The sequence below is a fragment of the Tursiops truncatus genome, chromosome 18, assembly GCF_011762595.2.
Source record: "Tursiops truncatus isolate mTurTru1 chromosome 18, mTurTru1.mat.Y, whole genome shotgun sequence".
NCBI lineage: Eukaryota > Metazoa > Chordata > Mammalia > Artiodactyla > Delphinidae > Tursiops > Tursiops truncatus.
The window spans coordinates 66,170,950-66,193,799 of NC_047051.1; the positions used below are offsets into that span (position 1 = coordinate 66,170,950).

At 43.7% G+C, this 22,850-nt stretch overlaps 1 protein-coding gene across 4 annotated transcripts in view; it reads left to right on the top strand.

Annotated features, from left to right (window-relative positions):
* The window catches only part of FARP1 (FERM, ARH/RhoGEF and pleckstrin domain protein 1), a 288,803-nt gene that overhangs the window by 185,375 nt on the left and 80,578 nt on the right, over positions 1 to 22,850 (top strand). For all 4 annotated transcript variants that reach the window (XM_073795368.1, XM_073795366.1, XM_033843754.2 and 1 more), the window contains 2 exons: positions 18,786 to 18,828; positions 21,696 to 21,774. In XM_073795368.1, coding sequence (XP_073651469.1) covers positions 18,786 to 18,828; positions 21,696 to 21,774 — 122 coding nt within the window. The remainder of the gene's footprint in view (positions 1 to 18,785; positions 18,829 to 21,695; positions 21,775 to 22,850) is intronic.

A 22,850-nucleotide genomic window follows, 5' to 3' on the forward strand; every position in this document is an offset into this window, starting at 1 on the left:
CAGGGCTGACTTGTTTCAAGTTTTATCAGGCTTCATTTTTGTGATTTCACCGTTTCCTTATCATATTGTTTAGGAATGTGTTCAACTGAAAAATTCCCTAAACCCATTAATGATAACTAAAAGAAAGAGATAATTGTTGCAAATAAAGGCCACTACCTGAGTGCTCACCATGCACCAGGCTGCTCTAGTTCCTGTGGACACAACAGCAAACATGGCCCATATTCTAAAGCAGGGATCAGCAAACTTTAGTCAAGGGCCAGATAGTGAATATTAGAATAGACGTTTCATGCCAGAGAGTCTCTACTCCAGCTTTCAGTTCTACCCTTGTAGTGTAAATGAATCGGCATGGATTTGTTCCAGTAAAACTTTATTTATAAAATAGGAAGCTGTAGTTTGCCAACACGTGCTCTAGGAAGTAATAGCTCTGTTCAAGGCATCATAATAGGTTTATGTACACTGTTTTGTTTATTCCGGTTCCTTTATTCTAGTCCATTATACCTCCTTTTTCTGATAAGGAAGCTAAGGCTTAAAGAGTAAGTCCTTTTCAACAAGGCAGACAGCTGAGCAGTGATAGATCCAGGATTCAAGTTCAGATCTTTCTAAATGCTCTTGGTCACCATCCTGCTCTGACCGTGTCTCTGTATTTTGCTCTATGTCAATTTCACATCGCAACCTGAAAGCTAATTTCATGTAATTTTCAAAATAGGTTGTTTTAACAAAATTGATCTGTGGTATTAGATGGGATGGTGCAAATGGGTACAAGGAGGGCTTCTGGGGTCCTGGCCATGTTCTTTTTCTTGATCTCAGTGCTTGCTCTATGGGTGCAATCAGTTTGTAAAATTTCAGTGAGCCATACACTTGTAACACGTACACTTGTAATGTGTGTACACACACACACACACACACATATCTTCAATAAAAGTTTACCCCCAAAATGCAGTGAACTAAAAGCACACAGGAACAGAAATCATGACCAAAAAGCACCCAGAGGCTGGCTGATGGAATCTGTTTTGGAAGAACCTAGGACGAGTCTTGATTGGATGAACTGAGGGAAAGCCACTCACGTGTGAGACTAGTGAACACTAGCTGCATTTCACCTCTGCTCTCAGATAAACTTGCTTGAAGATTTAAGATTGACATCATAGGGTTTTTGTCTGCTTCCCAGATTCTGTCAGTGCTGACTTCCTAGCTGGCTGTTGTATCATAGTGGTGGGTCGGACTGCCAGCCCCCAAACCCCTGCTTTGCCTCTTAGCAGCGGGGTGACTGGGGCAGGTTGCTGGCCTTCCAGTGTCTCACTTTGCCTGAAGGTAAAATGGGGACAATGGTGCCCATCTCGTGGGGTTTTTGAAAAGATCAAACACAGTATCTGTCAGCATGTAGCCCAGGGTCTGGGAACTATGTATGTAGTGTTCAGAAAGTATTAGTTATGGAAACTATCATGATCATTTTCATCATTACAATTTTTTGTGGTCAAACACAGATAACATGAAATTTATCATCTTAACCATTTTCAAGTAAGTCTATAGCAGTACAGTGGTGTTAACTGTATTCATTGTTGTGCAGTAGGTCTCTAGAACATTTTCATCATGTAAAACTGAAACTCCATACCCATTAAACAACAGCTTCCTTTCCTCTTCCCCAGCCCCTGGTAGCTACCATTCTACTTTCTGTTTCTATGAGTTCGACCACTTTGGATACCTCGTATAAGTGGCATCATACATTATTTGTTGTTTTCGGTCTGGCTTATTTCACTTAGTGTAATGTCCTCAAGGTCCATCCGTGTTGGAGCATGTGTCAGAATGTATTTTTTTTCTCTTAATATTTATTTTTGGCTGCATTGGCTCTTGGTTGCCAGGCTCCGGCTTCCTCTAGTTGTGGCGAGCGGGGGCTACTCTTCGTTGTGGTGTGCGGGCTTCTCATTGTGGTGGCTTCTCTTGTTGCAGAGCACAGGCTCTAGGTGTGAGGGCTTCAGTAGTTGTGGCTCGCGGGCTCTAGAGCGCAGGCTCAGTAGTTGTGGCTCACGGGCTTAGGTTGCTCCGTGGCATGTGGGATCTTCCAGGACCAGAGCTCGAACCCGTGTCCCCTGCATTGGCAGGTGGATTCTTAACCACTGTGCCACCAGGGAGGTCCAAGAAAGGCTGAATAATACTGCATTGTGTGGATAGACCACATTTTGCTTACCCACTCATCTGTTGATGGACATTGAGGTTGCTTCCCCCTTGCTTGTTGTGAATAATGCTGCAATGACGTGTTGTCGTTATTATTTTTAATACTACTGTTGTGATTATCACCTCTGCCAGGCTTCTTTTGGGAGGCTGCTCACATATCTGACAAACCAGCAGGAAGCATGGTTACTCTCAAAATGCCCAGACATGGGCTGTCACAACTGGTTTTGCCCATTTATCTCTACGTAATACACAGGAAGCTAGTTGTTCCCCCAAGATCCCCAGCGTGCAAGGTTGTGGACCTTTGTCCCTGGATGGTAAGTTCAGGCAACTCGCACTGCAGCTCAGCCTTTCACCCCTTTCTCATCACTTCTATCACGTAAGTAGCCCATGTCAGAGCATTCTTTATAGTAAGGGTTTGAAAAAGCTTAAGGGGAGAATGAGTGCTTTCCCTGGTCTAAGATGTGTTTCTCAAGATTGGAAATAAACTAGTGATAATTAGTAAGTAATCAATTGTGCTCTACCCTCAATTAGACTTGTCCCATGGCTTGTCAATTAATAGAGTTGATTGCTGTGCTTACGTGCAAGTCGGGCACGTGTTGTCCTTGAGTCCAGGCAGCTGCCCCGTGGGATTGCCCCACAGAAGTAGAGAAGTCTTTTAATCGGCTTTTTTTTTTTCATTGATTTGCCTTCCCATGGCAGAGACGCTATTATTGATCTTAGGAATCAAGACCCTTAACATGCCAGCTAATGGGTACCTAGAGTCTGAAGGCTGGTGAAAGGCCAGAGAGATGTTGGGTTGCCATTGGGGTGGATGCAGAGAGCTCACTGTTCTTGGGCTTCTACTGTGTTCCGTGGACTCTGCTATAAACTTAACTTCACATCGTTCGTTCTTCACAGCAGGGGTCGGCAGAAAGAGCCAGTGAGTAAACATGTTAGGCTTTGCAACCCATACCGTCTCTGTTGCAACTGCCCAGCTCTGCCACTTCAGGGCAAGGCAGCCGTAGATAATGTAAATGAATGATTGTGCTTGGGTTCCGGTAAAACTTTAGTTATGGGCGTGGACGTTTGAATTTCGTAGAGTTTTCACACGTCATGAAATATATGGCTACTTTTGATTTTTTTTTTCCCCCAACCACTTAAAATCCTGTCTTTGCGCTGTAGCAAAACAGGTCATAGGCTGCATTTGGCCCATAGGCCTTTGTTTACCAGTCTCTGCTTTATAACGTTTCTCCGAGGTAGGTACTTTATTATCCATGTTTTACAGTGAGCAAATTCAGTATGAACTGCATAACCAGGTTTATTACCATGAGTCACACACAGACCCGTCGCAGGCGATGCAAGTTCTCTCTGCTTCACTGGGCTGCCTTTCCTCACATCTCCCCATCTCAAAGAGCTGCGCACACCTGGCCAGCAGAGGTGGTTGTATACGTAAGATTTATCTCGTGGACCTGTTGGGGAGAGTGGGGACAGCTCTGTGTTACGGCCTGTAAACCTCTGTTTAAACATTTGCTTTGTCATTTGGCAACTGGGTAGATTCTGAACTTCTTTGATTTTGTACTTTATCTGAAAAAATTGGGATTAATAAATGACTATTTTACAAGGTTATCATGAGGATTAATTCAGATACTTTGCAGTGTTGACCCCAGCAGGCTTCCCGGCATAGCAGTCAGTCAGCTATCTGCTGTATTTTATTCTTGCATTCTGCCTCGGAAACCAGTGAGGCTGGCCTGCCAATATTTCATGAAAGCTACAATGCTCAGTGATCTGATAAACAATTCTGGTTTTGTATAAATAAATACTGGTAAAGGGACTTCCCTGGTGGTGCAGTGGTTAAGCATCTGCCTGCCAATGCAGGGGACACGGGTTCGAGCTGTGGTCCGGGAAGATCCCACATGCCACGGAGCAACTAAGCTAGTGCGCCACAACTACTGAGCCTGCGCCCTAGAGCCCGTGAGCCACAACTACTGAGCCCACGTGCCTAGAGCCCGTGCTCTGCAACAAGAGAAGCCACAGCAATGAGAAGTGCACACGCAGCAACGAAGAGTAGCTCCTGCTCACCGCAGCTAGAGAAAGCTCACGGGCAGCAACTAAGACCCAACACAGCCAAAAATAAATTAATTAATTAATTAAATAAATTAAAAAAAATACTGGTAAAGCTCAGGAAGAAAACTGGCATCTTTTCATTCATTTTATAATCTTCTTTATGCCAGGAAAAAAGTTTTACCCTTGACAGGTGTCTTAGCTTAGGCTGCCATAACAAAATACCATAGAGTAGGTGGCTTGAACAACAGATGTTTCATTTCTTTCAGTATTGGAGTCCAAGATCAGGGTATCAGCGTGATCAGATTCTGGTGAGGATTCTTTTTCTGGCTTGTAGACGGCCACCTTCTCACTGTGTCTCAGAGCAGAGAGAGACATCTCTTTCTCTTCTTATAAGGCTGCGGTCCTGTTAGCTCAGGGCCCCACCCATATGACATCATTAACCTTAATTACCTTCTAAAGACCCTGTCTCTAGATACAGTCACATTGGGGGTCAAGGCTTCAACACAGGAATTTGAGGGACACAGTTCAGTCCACAGCAGCAAGCATGCTTTCTAGGAGCCTTGAGGTCATAGAACGTACACCTACCTGGGATGACAGACATCACTAACTGGTGGTTTCCCAGCCCCTCTGGGGTCAGACAGGCCTCCTTCGTCTATGCTTAGTTGCAGGCTTCTGACTTTGCTTCTTCCTGGGGGCCTGTGGACATCTGAGACCAGGAGGGGCTCTTTGTGGAACATGCCAGGTGTGAAGGGTGAAGAGCACTGCAGACCCAAGGACAGAGGAAAGTTTGGGAAGCCAGCAGAGGTGGGGTGGTGGAGCCGCCCGGTCACCACACAGAGCAGCGCCATGGTTCGGCCTGACAGTGGCTGCGGTGACAGGGCAGGTCCCAGAGAGTCCGGGGAAAGGCAGCTCGCTGGAAAAATATGGCTACGGGTAATATTCTATTTCTTAAGCTGGAAGGAAGCTATATGGGGTTTCGTTTGTTGTCAGTTTGTTTTTTAATTAATAGACTTCGGTTTTTAGAGCAGCTTTAGGTTTACAGAAAAAATGAGCAGAAAGTAAAGAGAGAAGAGAGGTCCCCTATGCTGTCTCCCCATGCACAGTGCCCCTATCCTTAACGTCATACATTACTGTGATGCTGTGTTACAATCGATGAGCGAGTATTACTACATTATCATTACAGTTCCAAGTTCAAATTAGGGTTCCTTCTTTGCGTTGTACATTCTATAAGTTTTGACAAATGTATAATGACATATATCCACCATTACAATACCAACAAGAGTAGTTTCACTGCCCTGAAAATCCCCACTCCACCTCTCTCCCCTCTGAGCCCCTGAGAACCACCGATCTTTTCCTTCAGCGTTTTCTTATTTTCTGTGTTCTTGATGTTTCAGCATTTGAGGCCTTGTTGACTGAGGAGAGACTGCCCTTCCCAGGACTAGCCAGTTCTTAGACATAGCAAATGCTTCCCCTGCCGGCATACCTCCCATATGGAAATGAACCAGTCCAGAGGCCATACTCTGAACCACCTCTTCTATCTCGCTCTTACACTGCAGGAGACAGAATTCCTCTGCCTTAATCATCCCAGGGCCGGTGTCAGACACCTAGAGATGGCCCTACACCCCAGAGGCCACTAAGATGACTCAAGCTAGCCAATCCTAAGCTGCTTACCCTGACTTACCTTGTCTTTTCCCATGGAAACCACGGTAAAGCCTCCTTCCCATGCGTTGTCCTCACCCCTTCTGCCTCCTGGCGGACCCTGGTGCTTCCCCGCATGGCCCCCTCCTCCCGGGAACCATACGTGACAAACCATCTTTTCAGTGGTTGTAACAAACCATCTTTTCAATGGCAGCTGTCTCCTAACCTGTTGGCTCCACCATATGTGACTAATGAAGGCTACATCTTAAAACAATTTGGTTTAAAAAAATATCTGGAAATAGGTTTCTAAAATGGATAGTCTTGAGAAGGTAGAAGTGGAATCATAGTTTTTGGATCTTCCCAAACCCAGGACCCACATAAAAACAGCTACTTAACAACATCAAAAACCCGTGGACAACATTTATGGCAAAACTAGGTGTCAGAGTGTAAGCCCTAGATCCCAAAGTACAAGCAGTCGGAGATAAAACGTCAGCCAGACACAAGGTCTGCTCTCAGAGTCTGTACGGGAGGAAACAGAGGGGAGCAGCAGGGCATCTGATGGAATGGAGAAGAGAACCCCCAAGGAGCCACTAGAAATCCCAGGGGGACAGTTTGAGAAGAACAGTGGAAGCTGAGAGGCCTGACGGTGCTGGAACATTCCAGCTCCAGTGAGCAGTAACTGACCTTCTGGGACAGGACACCACTTAGGAGAAACTATGGAGAATGGGAGTGAAATTGAGCCAGGGGAGGACAATAGAGAGGAATAATAGAGAAGGGGAGGGAAACAGAGGCAGGAAATCTCGGAAAGCAATCCACCGTGTTTTTTAACACTGCCCAAAATTAATAGAAGAGGAAGCTCTGGGAAGGTAGGAAAGCTACCATGAACCATACTTTCTTCTCAGAAGGTTAGGAAACAGTTTGCACATAAAAATGAGTAACAGAAAGGTATCACAGTCATGATATTAAAAAACAAATACCAGGGGCTTCCCTGGTGGCGCAGTGGTTGAGAGTCCACCTGCCGATGCAGGGGACACGGGTTCGTGCCCCGGTCCGGGAAGATCCCACATGCCGCGGAGCAGCTAGGCTCGTGAGCCATGGCCGCTGAGCCTGCGGGTCCGGAGCCTGTGCTCCACAACGGGAGAGGCCACAACAGTGAGAAGCCCGCGTACCACACACACACACACAAAAACAAAAAAAAACAAATACCAGAAAACCAAAAACTTAAGTGTGTTCCTCCCAACATACCATGTATGGCCTTGCCAAAGGGACCAGTTGGATCCAGCTGGCAAATTGTACTCAGTAAGGAGGATAGAAGAGCGTGTTGAGTGGCACCATGAGTGTGCAGTCTGCAAAATCGAGACTCAGAAATTACTCAGATAAACTATAAGGAAGAGAGAGGGAGGGAGGAAGAAACTATAGGTGAAAAGATACTTGAAGGACGTAACACTTTTGAAAATAAGGAAGACTAAAAGATGCACCACTTCGTGAAATAAAACATCAAGAAATGTTCGTGGTTACTGTAAAAACCTAGGTAGTGGTTACTTTTAGAGGGAGGGGGCTGGTTTTAGGATAAGATGGCTGACAGAGTTCTGTTTCTTGACTTGGTTAATGGATACAAGGGTATTTGCCATTTAATAATTTGCCAATTAATAAAGCTGTACGTTTGTTTTCAGTAGTTTTAAGCATCTGTGTGTTCTTTTAAATTAGACAGTTTTAGACGGGAGAAAAAAAGAAAATTAAAACAGAAGGAGCGGGACTTCCCTGGTGGTGCAGTGGTTAAGAATCTGCCTGCCAATGCAGGGGACACAGGTTTGAGCCCTGGTCCGGGAGGATCCCACATGCCGCGGAGCAACTAAGCCCGTGCGCCATAACTACTGAGCCTGCGCTCTAGAGCCTGCAAGCCACAACTGCTGAGCCCGTGTGCCACAACTGCTGAAGGCTGCGTGCCATAGAGCCCGTGCTCCACAACAAGAGAAGCCACAGCAATGAGAAGCCCGCGCGCCGCAACGAAGAGTAGCCTCCACTCCCCGCAACTAGAGAAAGTCCACGTGCAGCAACAAAGACCCAATGCAGCCAAAAATAAATAAATTTAAAAAAATTTAAAAAGATGATATAAACAACAAACAAAAAAAAAACAGAAGAAGCAAACTATAGATTAAAGGGGGGGAAATCCAATTAAGTCACCAGAATACCCACGTGAAATCCTTTGAACTGAAATTTTCAAAGCTAATGCAAATTAAACAAATGATTTTAAATTAGTTAAAACCGAGTAATTGATTGTTATAAGTACCATGCCTGAAGTCTGCTGCTGAGCCCTTCTTAAAAAATAAAGGTTCCCAAAGGTTAAAATTTCCCTGGAGGCAAAGGCCCCCTGAAGCCCCAGGCATTGCATTATAATATTAAGTTCTAGTTTTATTCCAAAACTTTCCTTTGCATACATCTGGGATATCAGACACTGCCTAATGCGTTTAATGCGCTAATGCATAAAGATGGCCCTCTTTATACATTTCATTTCATACTTCGGTTTACAGATCTATCTTTAATTCCTTTTTATTTAGAGCTTTCCTTGTAAATGAATAAAAACGTACCCTCAATTTTTCAGTTCAAATTTTATTCGTGCATTCCTTCAGCAGTCAATTTTTTGTTGTTTTGTTTTTGTTAACGGGGGGTGGTGGTGGTGGTGTAGGGGATGAAGCTAGATTAAGAGAGACTTAATGGACATAATCAGATATGAAGCATGGTCCTGGATTGGAGGTTAGTTTTGACAGATCACAGTAAGGACATTCTTTATTCACATGAAGGAATTTGAATAGAGTGTGATTATTTGGTGAGAAGAAAAGTTTACAGAATGGAAAGATAGAAATCATTGACTAAAAAGCAAAAAGTAGGTTATAAACAATATGACCTCATTTGGGTTTTTAAAAAGTGTATGTATGTTTATATCCACACACATCGCTCTTCAAAAAAAAATGTGGAAGGGATATACATGAAGGTACTGGGTCTTAAAGCACACTCCCCAGGCCAGCAAGCAGCGTCAGCATCACCTGAGCAGTGCAGAGTCTCAGGTCCTCACCCAGATGAGGAAGTCCAGGAGCAGAGCCCCCCCATAGTATATGTTTTAACAAGCTCTTAGGGTGAATGTGATACAAGCTCAGTTCTGAGAACAACTTCATTAAAGTGTTAACCATGATCTCTTGGTGGTGGACAATTTTTTAAATTTTGCTTTTGTGAATTTTCTAATTTTCTAGCTTGCATATAGATGAATTCTATACCGATAGATTATTTTTAAATTAAAAGGTTTTTAGTAGCATCCCACAAATTTTAGTTTATTGTGTTTTCACTTTCAGTTTAAAATACTTTCTAATTTCCCCTTGGTTTCTCCTTTGACTCATGTTTATTTTGTTTCCAAATATAAGGATTTTTCCAGTTCTTTCTGTGTTTGAGTTTTAATTTAATTCTGTGGTTGCTGGAGAATATAGTTTGTATGACATGAGGACTTTTAAATAATTTACTGATATCTCTTTAATGGCCCAGAATATGGTTTATTTTGGTATATGTTTTATGTGTACTTGAATGCTCATTCTGTGGGTGGGACAGAGCATTCCATCTGTGGCAGTTAGATCATGTTGGTTGATAGTGCTGTTCAAATCATCTGCATCCTTAGTGAATTCTGTCTATATGTTCTGTTAGTTATTGAGTGAGAGGTATTAAAATCTCCAACCATAATTGTGGATTTGTCTGTTTCTCCTTGCAGTTTGATCCGTTTTTGCTTCATGTACTTTGAAGTTCTGTCATTAAGTATATAAATACTTCAGATTTTTATATCCTCTTAATTAATTGACTCCTTTGTCATAAGAAGTTATGAAAATAGGGAAGATTAAACACGGGTGTATAAAGTGTATTTGTGAAATAAATACACGTGATATTCTTCTCATGTCTACTTGGATACTAATTTAATCATTTCAGTTGTTGAAAAAATTATTCATGTTAGCATGCTATGCCTTTTTCCATCCCTTTCCTTTTAACCAGTTTATGTCTTTATATTTGCAGTCTGATTCTTGTAGTCAGCATAGAGTTGGGTCTTGCCTTTTGATCAAATCTGGCAATCCTTTTTAATTGGGTATGTTTAGATCGTTTACATTTAATATGATTATTGGTATCACTAAAACTGGTCATCTTACTACTATATATAAAATAGATAACTAATAAGAACCTACTATATAGCACAGGGAACTCGAGTCAATACTTTGTAATGACCTATATGGGAAAATAATCTAAAAAAAGAGTGTATATATGTATATGTATTACCGATTCACTTTGCTGTACAGCAGAAACTAACACAACATTGTTAATCAACTATACTCCAATAAAAATTAATTTAAAAATTAAAAAGTAAAATAAAAGATCTTTTTATAGGAAAACAAACAAAAAAGTTAAATTGGTCATCTTGCTGTTTGTTTTCTATTTGTCTTATCCGTCTTTGTTCCTTTTTCCTGTCTGCCTTTTGATTAATTGAATATTTTGATGATTTCATGTTACTTTCCTTGTTGGTTTATTAGCTGTAGCTCTTTGATTTGTAACTTGAGTGGTTGCTTTGAGGTTTATAATGTCCATCTTCAACTTAACACAGCCTGCCTTCAAGTGATATTATTCCTCTTCACATACAGTATAAACCTTATTTCCATTTTTCCACTTTTTGACCGTTTTGCTATTGTTGTTATTGTTTTTTTAACATAAGTTATGAACCCCACATTACATTGTTGTTATTTTTGTTTGCCAGTCAGTTATCTTTTTTTAATTGAAGTACATTTGATTACCAGTCAGTTATCTCCTACAGAGACTTAAATAATAAAAAATTCTTAAAACATATATTAACCATACAGTTGCCATTTTGGTGTTCCTCATTCCTTTGTGTAGACACAGATTTCCATCTGATATCACTTTCTTCCTGCTCGGAGAGGCCTTCCTTTAACGTAGCTTATTATGTGGTTCTGCTGGTGGTGAATTCTCTGAGCTTTCATGTTTGGAAATGTTTTTATTTTGCCTTCCTTTTTGAAAGATGTTTTTTGCCTGGTGTAAAATTCTAAGATGTTTTGAGTATGTTAAAAATTTTGCACCATTGCATTCTCACATTGTTTCTGGCAAGAAATCTACTGTCATCTTTATCTTTGTTACTTTATATATAGTGTCTCTCTCTGCTCTGGCTGAGTTTTAAGATTTTTTTCTCTATCATTGTTTTTGATCATTTGATTGGGATGCGCTTCCATGCAGTTTTCTTCATGTTTCTTATGCTTGGAGTTTGCTGAGATTCTTGGATCTGTGGACTTATAGTTTTTGTTAAATTTTGAAAACTTATAGCCATTATTTCTTCTAATATTTTTCCGTTTCTTTCCCCTGCCCCTGCCACCTCCTCTCCTTCAGGACTCCAATTACATGCATATTAGGCTGCCTAAAGTTACTCTATAGTTCTCTAATGCTCTGTTAATTTTTTGGTAATTTTTCTTTCTGTGTTTGATTTTGGATGGTTTCTATTGCTAGTTCTTCAAGTTCAGTAGTATTTCTCCTGCAGTGTTTCATTTGCTGTTAATCGCATCCAGTGTGTGTGTGTGTGTGTGCGCGTGCGCACGCGCGTGTGTATGTTTGTATCACACTCTGTAGTTTTCATCTCCAGAAATTTAGTTTAGGTCTCCTTAAAATCTTCCATATCTCAACCTTTTGAACATAGAGAATACAGTTATAATAACTGTCTTCATATCCTTTTTACTAATTCTAACATCTGTGTCAATTCTGAGTCCCATTTGATTGTTTTTTTTCTGGGGGGGGCATTGCTTTTTTGTTTTGTTTTGGGTTTTTTTGGTCTAATTATGGGTCATGTTTTCCTGCTTTGTATGCCTGGTGATTTTTTCTTTTAATTGGATGTAAGATACTGTGAATTTTACCTTGTTGAGTGCTGGGTAGTTTTGTATTCCTGTAAATGTTATTGAGTTTGCGGGGGGGATGCATGTAAGTTATTTGGAAACAATTTAGTCCTTTCAGATCTGGCTTTTAAGACTTGTTAGGGTAGGACTGGTGTAGTGTGCAGTCCGGGGTGAATTATTCCCTACTCCTAAGGGATGACCCTTCAGTACTCTACCCAGTGCGCATGAGTCATGAGGTCTTCCCATCTGGCTGGTGAGAATAGGTAGTATTCCTGGCCCTATGTGAGCACCAGGCCTGCAACCTCTAATCCTTCTGTGTTTTGTTTGTTTTTTAATTTGTTGTCCCATCTTGGCTACTTTCCTCACAAGCACACGTTGATCAGTACTCTGTTGCCTACTCAAGGGTAACCCTCTGTACTCTCCTAAATGCCTTCTACTCTCCTGTGAACTCTCTCTACCTTGCTCCCCTGCACTCTCAGCCCCGTCTGTTCAACTCATGGATTTTGCCAGGTTCTGCCTATGTTCTTTCTCTCTGCACCATAGCCTGAAAACTTGCTCAGGGCAGAGGCTGGTGTAGTCATAGAGGTCATGATTTTAGTTTCCTGTCTCTCAGGGATCACTGTTTCTCATTGGTGTCACGGATCTTCAGATCTGTCATGTGTCTTTCCTTTTCTTTTCTTTCTTTCTTTCTTCCTCTCTTCCTTCTTTTGTTGTTTCATGTAGGAAGATAAATCTAGTCCCTGTTACTCTATTTTGACCAGAACTAGAAATCTCTAAAAATTAATAGGTTTTTTTTAAAAAAAAGCCACACTTAACATATCTTATAAATATACCCATATGTAAAATTAATAAAGTAATTAAGATCAATATGAAAAATTACATTCAAACGAACTATTACAAACAAAAATTCAAAGTGAAGTCATTTCTTGTAGGAGCCAGCCTGCAGAAAAATTCGTTTGTTGCAGTGAGTTCTAGACACTGGATAGTTTTTTGTATCATATTTTACCTGGTTCCTATATATCTTACAGTTGATGATGAAATAGTTCTGCTGTGTGCAGTTTTGACTTCGAAATAAGAAGAAAGATGAACTTTTGTTGAGTCTTTTTAGAGGAGCAGCATATTATGTTGCAGAAAAAGCACAGGTGTGGAGTCAGATGGACTCGAAGTGGAATCCCAGCCGTTTGACCTTGGGCAACTTCAGTAAGCTCTCTGAGCTTGGCTTCCTTCGTGTGTAAAACAACCACATTGTTGTGAATATTAAATGAGAGTGTATAAAGCACCTATCCAATGCCTGGCACACAGTAGGTGCTCAGGAAATGGACTCTTGGCTGCCCCCCTGCCCGATGTCATGTAAGTGACTCTCTTTTAATAAGACCCTTTCCAAAATACCTCAGATATTTTAGCTGCCTACAAAATCCAACTGAATTGTCACTCACCAAAGAATAGGGGAAAAAGATGTTTAGGAAAAGAACATAAAGGCTCCGGGGACAGCGATCCGTCTTGCTTTGCCTTTGATGCCTAGGCGTTAAAGCCTTTCTTCTCGAAGAGTATTTCAGTGCAGAAAACACACTCCAAAAGGGGAAGGTAACATTTAACAGGGTATCAAAGGAAAATAGGGAGGCTGACTGAAATGGAGGCAAGCAGGGGAAGATGGGGCTGAAAAGCTGTGTTGAAACTAAATTGTGGAAGATAGGTGTCATGAGCTGAATTGTGTCCCCCGAAAATGTGTCTGTTGAAGCTGTGACGCCCAGCACCTCAGAATGTGGCGGTCCTTGAAGACGGGGCCTTGAGAGGGGTGATTAAGTTAAAATGGGGCTGGGGGAGTGGGCCCTAGTCCAGTCTGAACAGTATCATTTTAAGAAGAGGAAACTGGGAGATACCCAGGGGACATGAGAGCCTGTGTGCACAGAGAGGAGACCTTGTGAGGACACAGCCAGAAGGCGGTCGTCTGCAAGCCAATGAGAGAGGCCTCAGGAGAAACCAAACCTGGGACACCTTCCGCCTCCAGAACTGGGAGGAAGTCGATTTCTGTTGTTTAAGCCACCCAGTCTGTGGTACTTTGTTATGACAGCTTGAGCAGACTCTTACTTATAGGCCTTCAGATCCCAGCAGGGGGAGTTCCTTGATTCCGTGAGTCCTCCTGACTAGGTGTGGCATTTCTAGAAGCCCATTCGTTTTAACCACATCCCTCTGCAGTCAGGTCATGTGGATCTGTAGCCGTGCTCCGGAGACCGGCAGCATGATTTTAGTAAGAACAGGAATGTGTGGCTTGGTTGAAGGAGTTGCGGGGGTGAGGTTAGAGATGGACGATTACAGTTGTGACCCTCCAGAGATCCGTTGGCAGGAAAAGAAAGATTATGGTGCTTTTGTTGCCTTTTTAATTCATCCGGAACTTGTTTCTGTTCTGCTTAGGTTGAATGAAGAAGTGATTTGTCTAGGATGACCTAGACGAACTTCAGCCCTTTAGTCGAGCAGCAACCCTATTTTTCTTCCTGCTCCCTCCAGCTCATCCTTTTTTAGTGGTTTAAGTCCTTATCACGCAAGGCCTTTCCTCTCAGCTCTGCAAATATCAATCTGACTGGTGAATGGAGAGGGTCTTGTGGGCCCCGCTTTCCCACCCAGGCCAGTTTAGCTGTGATGTAACCGATGTCTTGGGGCGTTCTTGCCGTAAAACTCTACTGGACAGGTGAATTCAGGCCAGTGTGATGTTCCCAGGCCTTCAGGGTTTAAAACCACATGCTCAGTTGGCTCAAATTGGTGCTTGTATTTGATGAATTCCACAGAAATGCCAAAAACAGAAGAGAGATGTTTTAAACAATTCATAAAATTGGCTGCTGTGTTGCCAGAGCATATCTGTTTGGTCCTGAGTGGTTTGCAGAAGTTTAGGCAGATTCTGTGGCAGAATTGGCAACGGTGGAAGACCTCAGAGGTGGTTCCCCTGAGGCAGGCTTGGAGGCCGACAGAGCACAGGCTGGCAGGCTCACGAGTGGACGCTCAGTAGCTACAGGAAATCCCTCTAGAGTTCTTCGGTTAATTCTCTCGCACGCAAACACAACTGTGTCAACTCTTCTCCACTCGCCCACATCCTTCAATCCTCAGGTTTTACAGGGGTAAACGGATGGTGTCAAAGAGGAACTGTCTTATCTTCCTGGCGCAGAAGTGTAAACTGACGTACATCTGCCATTAGCCTTTCTGCTCCCTCCCTGCCGCCACTGGAAAAGCTCTTCTTTCTGTCCCCAGTGCCCTATGTTTTAGAGCTATCTTTCCACACCATCCCAGGTGTCTTAGGATATTGTTATCTTCTTACTCATACTCTCAGGCCCTCCCTCCGCCTTTTTTTTGGCCACAGCACGTGGCATGCGGGATCCTAGTTCCCTGACCAGGGATTGAACCCCTGCTCTCTGCAGTGAAGTACAAATTCTTAACCACTGGACCGCCAGGGAAGTCCCAACCCCTCCCCTTTTTAAGCACCCCCAGGTCCTTCCTGTAGAAGACAAGCAAATCAATAGTACTTTTATTATTTATTTATTTTTTTTGCGGTACGCGGGCCTCTTACTGTTGTGGCCTCTCCCGTTGCGGAGCACAGGCTCCGGACGCACAGGCCCAGCGGCCATGGCTCACGGGCCCAGCCACTCCGCGGCACGCGGGATCCTCCCGGACCGGGGCACGAACACGCGTCCCCTGCACTGGCAGGTGGACTCTCAACCACTGCACCACCAGGGAAGCCCCAACAGTACCTTTATTTGATTCTTCCCCCTCCTCCACACACCCATTCTCTGGCCTCTTCCTTCACAGCCAAGCTTCTTGGAAAAGCTGTTCATCCTTCCTGTCTCCTCGCCGTCCACTAGACTTTCAGGCCCCTCTCCAGGTCCACTGACCAGCAGATACTCTAGCTCTCATCTTGTTTGATCCTTCAACAGCTCTTGATGTTCTTCCTTCTGGAAACACTGTCTTCCTGTGGCTACCGTGACATGACTCTCTCCTTACGTTCCTTCTGTCCTTGTCTGCTCCCGTCGGCCGTTCTAAGGTAGACGCGTCATCAGTGCTGATGCATTTCATCCTCTGGGCTCCATGAGGCCGTCTTGTCCTCATGGAGTCACAGTGCTGGCAGCCTCTAAATGTGAGATCTCCCGCCCAGGCTTCTCTGAGCTTTGGATGAGTGTGTCCCACCATTTTCATACTGTTTCTTCCTCATGAAATCCAAGGGCACCTCCTAGAATGAAAGTGTCTAGAACCCCTCCGTCCTGGCCCTCTTGCAGTACTCCCTGTCTCTGATTGGCAGCGGCATCCATCCAGATGCCTACCGCAGAAATCTCAGTGTCGTCATTCTGGTTATTGTCTCCTTCTCGGCCACCACATCTAGCCCATCGGTAAATCCCACTGGATTTTACCTGTTACATTTTTCTTTCCTTTCTTTCTTTTTTTAAAAAAATTTATTTATTTTATTTATTTATTTTTGGCTGCGTTTGGCCTTCGTTGTTGCACGCGGGCTCTCTCTAGTTGTGGCGAGCGGGGGCTACTCTTCATTGCGGTGCGCGGGCTTCTCACTGCGGTGGCTTCTCTTGTTGCAGAGCACGGGCTCTAGGCGTGCGGGCTCTAGAGCAGAGGCTCAGTAGTTGTGGCACGCGGGCTTTGTTGCTCCGCAGCGTGTGGGATCTTCCCGGACCAGGGCTCGAACCCGTGTCCCCTGCATTGGCAGGCGGATTCTTAACCGCTGTGCCACCAGGGAAGTCCATGTTACATTTTTCTTGATTCCACCTAATTTTCCCCAACTCTGCTTCTGCCCTCCTGGTCCAAAACACCATCCTCTCTTGCCTGGACGACTGCAGCAGGTAACCTGCGTCTGTTCTGACCCCCCCTTTCTGTTCTCACACTGCCAGCGTAATCCTTTCAAAGTGCAAATCTGATCGTATCAGCCCCATATTTAAAATTCTTCCCAGTGTTCTCAGGATAACGATGAAGTGTCTTAACGTGGCCTCTGTAGGGTCTGGCCCCTTCCTGACCCACCAACCTTGTTCTGCTGTCATGTTGGTCTCCCCTAATGTTAAGTCACCTGGACAGGTGTTTTTACTGCATGTCTTCCTAGCTTCTTCTCACCTCTCTTGAGATTTCAGCACAATGTCACCTTCAGGGAAGGCTTCCTCCTGCCTCTCCCGCACCTGTGACTGGATCAAACCTCTCTATCCTGACATTCAGAGTCTTCTGGGTCTCCCCCTTGTTTCCTTTGTCTCAGGTGCTTCTTTACTTGTCTTGGGAAGGTTTTGTTTCCTGTCTTTCTCACTAGACCATATGCTCCATGAAGCAGGCACCATGATTGGTCTCCCATCCTTGTATTCCCAGAACCCAGCAGAGCGACACAGTGATGTGTTGTTGAATGAATAAATGGGTTTGAAGAACAGGGTTTGAGTCCCAGCCCTGGGCAGCTGTGGTCTGAATCCCACTTTTCTCATCTGTCAAATGGAGATATTTTTGCCATCGTTTAGGATTCTTGGGAGGAAAATAGTTCATCTCACAAACGACGATTGTTGTTTTGAATGATTATTCTCTCATTTTAAGGTTGAGTCTTATGAATGTGACAGTGGAGATGATCCTAAGTCAACTAATGCCTTTATTGTTTTTCTCATATAACAGAGTGGCAGGGGACGGGGAATATAGAAATGAGAATCTCATTAGAAAATCATATTTATTTGAAACGGTGGTGGGGAAGATGAACCTGAATAAATAGACACTTAAATTTTTTTACTTTTTTCCTCATGAGAATTCTGAGTGATCATTGAAGGTAATTTGGATGATATAGAAAGGCAGAAGAAAAGAAGAAATCACCCATCTTCCCACCTCCCAAACACATTTTCCCACACTCTCAAATAGTTCATCAGAAGTCAAGTTACGGGATGAAGGGGTTTAGATAATTATTCCCTAATTGGTCTCCAGAAACGTTGTGCCAGTTCATACGTGCACCAGCAGCGCAGGGCAGCGTCCGCTTCCTGGCACCCTCGCCACGTCTGGGTTTATGAAATACAGACATGCACTGCATATCTAGATGCGTATTTAATGGGTGGAAATGGTATTTGATTAAATTTGCATTTGTAGTGCAAGTTACTCCTGAACTTGGACATTCTCTTGTTAGCCATTGGCATTTTTCCTTCACCAATTACCTGTTATTCTTTGCATAATTTTCTTTAGGAGTGTTTCTCTTTTTCATACTTACTTACAAAACCCTCTTTACATTAAGCCCATTAACTTTTTAAAAATCATATATGCAAATGTGAGCTTCCGTAGAACCCTTTCACATGATCACAAGTTCAAGGGTTAACTTATACTTTATTAATGACAACTGGTTTCTCTCTCCTTTTAACATTTTGCCGCTTGAATTGCATGCTAAGGAGAATGTGTGTGAAAAGAGTCTGGACTTTGGAGTGGGACAAACCTGATTTCAGTCCTAGCTGAGGGCCTGGGACAAATTACTGAGCCTCTCCACGTCTCAGATTTCTCTCCTGATGAACAGGAATCCTCTCGCCTTGCTTCGAGAGGTAGATAGCTTATGGATGGAGCCGTGTGCAAAAGTATGTTCTATAAATACTCACTCCCTTTCCGTACCCCTCAAAGATGTGCTGTTCTGTACGTACATCTGTGTACATGGATTTTGTTTCACTAAGGAGCACGCGTATTTTACTCCATTTATAGCCAGATGTGCAATCATGCGTTAATATTTGCTGAATAGCTAACTGTGATCAAAGTACCAGCGAGAATAGAAAAATTCTTAGTGAACCGTGCACTGTTTGCATCTAGGAGAGATTTTTAATTTTCAAGCTCAGGGATAATATTAGCAAGTTCGGATCCGTTCTATAAACATGGGAGACAATGTAAGTTATGGCATTCTGGAGGGGAAAAAAAGGCACAGACCGCTTCAAATCCTCAAAAATATTTTGATTTTAAACAGCTCCTAGTGGAGTCTCAAAATACTTGCACTCTCTCATTGAGAATTGGTGTCTCAGTCTGTTCTCTTTTCCTTTGTAGGTGTGGCTGGATCTCTTAAAGCCTATTGTCAAGCAGATTAGAAGTAAGTATAACCCCCCACCCCCACCCCCCCCACCCCCCCACCTCCCCCACCCCCCCACCCCCCCACCCCCCACCCCCCACCCCCACCCCCCACCCCCGCCTGTTTAACAGTGATGTCAAATATAAAGCCAGACGTCTTCCTCATCTAGGCGTCGTCTGCCCTGTGGTGTCAAGCACTGGGGCCATACTTTCTTTTTTTACCCCGTGATTGCGTTTCAGCATCCACTAATCCACGTACTATTAAATGTATCTTCTGCAATTTTAATATAAAACAATTCGGTAATCAAAACTTGGAAAACAAATGTCATTTTAATTAAGACTAAAGCCGGCTCTTGAGGCCCAGAGCAGTTGAGCTCGTCCAGTCCGTGCTCATGTTTCTTACTGTCACTTTGGAAGAGGGGAGGTGGAACCATTTATTCATAAAATTGCTATGAGGTTTTCTGTGCTGCCTTTTCAAAGCCTGTGAGATCAGAATGCAAGTGGTGTTTGGAAAAATAAGGTGCGCAAAAGTGTGTGTGTGTGTGAGTGTGAGTGTGATTGGCAAGCAGGACAGAAGGGAGTCTGCCTTGCATTTAGACCATGTTGTCGAAGGAAAGATAAAGGAGGGTCTAGGAGAGAAGTAAGGAAAGGGAACACTTGCTTTTTCCCTCCCTTCTCATTGTGCGTCAGCACCAGACCATCCTCCCCTCTCTCCGCTGTGAGGTCAAGTTAAGAGACAAGTTCTCTTCTCCAGTTCATCCCAAGTTGTCCCTCACTGCAGCCAGAGACCAGGCAAGAGACTGAGGATGGTAACAAAACTGCATTCCTTTAGTTGAACAATCACACAATACCTCTTGGGGTCGGTTTTATGTCTGATTAAGAAACCCCACCAGTGCAGTGGTTAAGAATCCGCCTGCCAGTGTAAGGGACACCGGTTCGAGCCCTGGTCCGGGAAGATCCCACATGCCGCGGAGCAGCTAGGCCCGTGCGCCGCAACTACCGAACCTGTGCTCTAGAGCCTGCGAGCCACAACTACTGAGCCTGAGTGCCACAACTACCGAAGCCCGTGCAACTAGAGCCGTGCTCCGCAACACGAGAAGCCACCGCAGTGAGAAGCCCGCGCACCACCACGAAGACCCAACACAGCCAAAAATAAATAAACAAACTAAGTTTATTTAAAGAAAAGAAACCCCACCAGGCTGCTTACAGCAATTTATGTGGCTGTAATAAACAGGCACACTGTGTTGAGTGGCCCTTATGCAGTTGAAATTGATATTGATCTTCTATCATTTAAATTAAGCAATCGTTAATGCAGAAAACGAAACAGCCGTTGTTCAGCGTTTATTGGGTGGCTGGCCTAGGACTAAGTGTGGAGGACACATTGCTGTGAGAAGCCGCTAGGCCTGAAGGCTGGAGGAAGCACAGCATCTAAAATGATGACATTTGTTCCCTCAGTAACCTGCGATGGGAGCTGCTGATGGTGGAAAAGTGTCAGACCCAGTTCAGCGGCTGTGGTTTGGTTTAGCACCGGAGCAGAGGCTCTCCTTTTCATCTCTGTGGGCTGTGACTCGGCCCGTGTGACAGAGCTGTCATTTTGCACTAGTGCTAGCATCTTCCTAGCTTCGGGTTTTCTAAGGATCCAAGTAGCCTCATTTAATTCCCCATCTGTGAAAATTGCTGGGAAGAACGAGCTAGACCTTCCCATCTTCCCCATTTTGTTCTTGCTATCTTGTGATCCAGAATTGCCACGCGAGGATTTCTGTTAATTTTTAGAGTGGTCAGCGGGAAGAAGCCCGGCTTCTCTTGGTTTCAGTGTTCCTGTGCCTTGTTTTTTTTCCTCCTAATTTTGTACGTATTGCCAACATCTTCATCTTATGATACATCATTTGGGTTTTTTTCCCCTAAATTTGAGTGTGTTGTAAAAATTAAAGTACAACATCTTTTGTGATGGTGAAAGGTAGAGCAAAAAAGCCATTTTTTACTTTTATACTTTTAACTGCTGTTAAAATTTGGATTTCATCATAATACCTTGTATTTCATAGAACATAAACTTCTGCTGTTAGCCCAAATGGCAGAACCTGTAAGATTGCTTTTGTATCGTGGCTTATACAGCAAAATAAACTCTGACTCAGGTTACAGATTATTATTCTATAATCTATTTGATGTTCTGTTTGAATTCTGGAAAGTTACCTGTCTCATTCCCAGTCTTACCCTGCCCACCCCCTCCCAGATCTGCTTCCTAATTTCGTTGGAACTTATCGATAAGATAGTGTATGAGACACTTAGTAAAGGCTTTGACTGACTGTGATGAACACAGTAGCCGCTGTACTTTGGAGAGAGTTAGAAATAATAAATCACGTAACTGATTTACCTTTTCGTTATCTCTTCCTTAAGCTGTCTAAAGCCTGTATTTGGACTGAAGCAGACAGATAAATTTTTGAAGACACATGCGTGCTTTTAAAATCTGGGACAATTTACGTCTCCAGGGGGAAAGTTTGATGCCTCAATGTAATGCGCCTGTCACAGTATTTTTAAAAACCGGGTATCTGGAACTTCCCTGGGGGTCCAGTAGTTGAGACTCCGTGCTTCCAGCGCAGTGGGCGTGGGTTCCATCCCAGGTCGGGGAACTAAGATCCTACATGCTGTGCGGTGTGGCCAAAAAAATAGAATTTTAAAGAAACCCAAACAGGTGTCTGTCTCCCCACAATACGAAAATGCGAATTAGTAACCACCGTAACTAGCTATTAAGTGACTTGGATGTTGGCAGAAGTGCTCTGGGCAGCTCGGAGTAAGACTTATTGTTTGGTTTCTAATATACCCTCTTACATCTTTAATGGCATTTGAAAGACAAATCAATAAATGCTTTACTGCTTTTTCCCCCCTTTCTAGGGCCAAAGCATGTCGTTGTTAAGTTTGTGGTGAAATTCTTTCCACCTGACCACACACAACTCCAAGAAGAACTCACAAGGTTAGTGGTTTGGAAACTGGGTATTTTTTGCTGTGGAGCAGAGAGAGTGAATGTTCTAAGTCAACTGATGAGACATTTTCCCAGTGTTTCCTTGACCAGCATCTGCTCTGTGCTTGACAGTTTAACCTTCCTCCCTCCCAGCTGTGTTTACAAACATGGGAAGAAAGAAAGTACCACAGTTTCCCTGAAAGCTGGTTTCTCGAAGGCTGTGCTATGAAGTATCTGGGCTTATAATCTGTTACTGTCGTATTTCCCCCTCTTATACCTGTCACATCACAAGACAGTTTTGGGAAATGAATCTCTTCTGTGAAACCAAGATGTGAACTCAGTTTCTCTCTGTTGCTGCAGTGGGTGAATCGACATAAACTGTACGTCAGTTTCTTTGAAGGTGTGGCCAAGTGGGAGGAGTGTGGCCAAGCCCTGCCCCTGGTAACTGTGTGACCAGCCGGTTACCAAACGCCCCTGCACCTCTGTTAATTCCCGTGTCAACGCGACCGTAGTGCTTGCTTGGCCAGCGTGGTTTTGAGGATGAGTACTCGTATGCATAGAGTGCCCGGAACCCAGCAGGGATGCGATGAGTGACAGCCTCCATCATCCTCATCACCATCACCCGCATCTTCATCCCTGCTACTACTCATTTTATAATTGACAGCAAGACACGTGGTATTCCAAAAGAGAGCAGAGCCTGGTGGGAACATGCGAAGATAAAACGCCTCCCTTTCAGGACTACACTGCACTAGTCTGACCAGCCAGATTCCTGCCGCACATGCCTTTCCAGCTTCAGCTGTTCAAGATGAGGGCTGTCACATCTTTCTTGTCCCTCTGGGTTGAGAGCCCAGTATTTTGGGTGGTTGAGTTTGTTAAATGGTTCGTCATTTATCAAGGAGATGAAAACATTCGGTCAACAGTATTGATGGAGTATACGTGGTGTGCAAGCCTTGTTCCAGGAACGGGGAGCATAGTGGTGAAGAGACCGGCCTGACTTTCAGGGGAACAGACACAATGATTAAATAAACAAGAAAAATATCAGATAATGGTAATGGGAGTAGATGATGGGATAGAAGGTGACGGGTGAT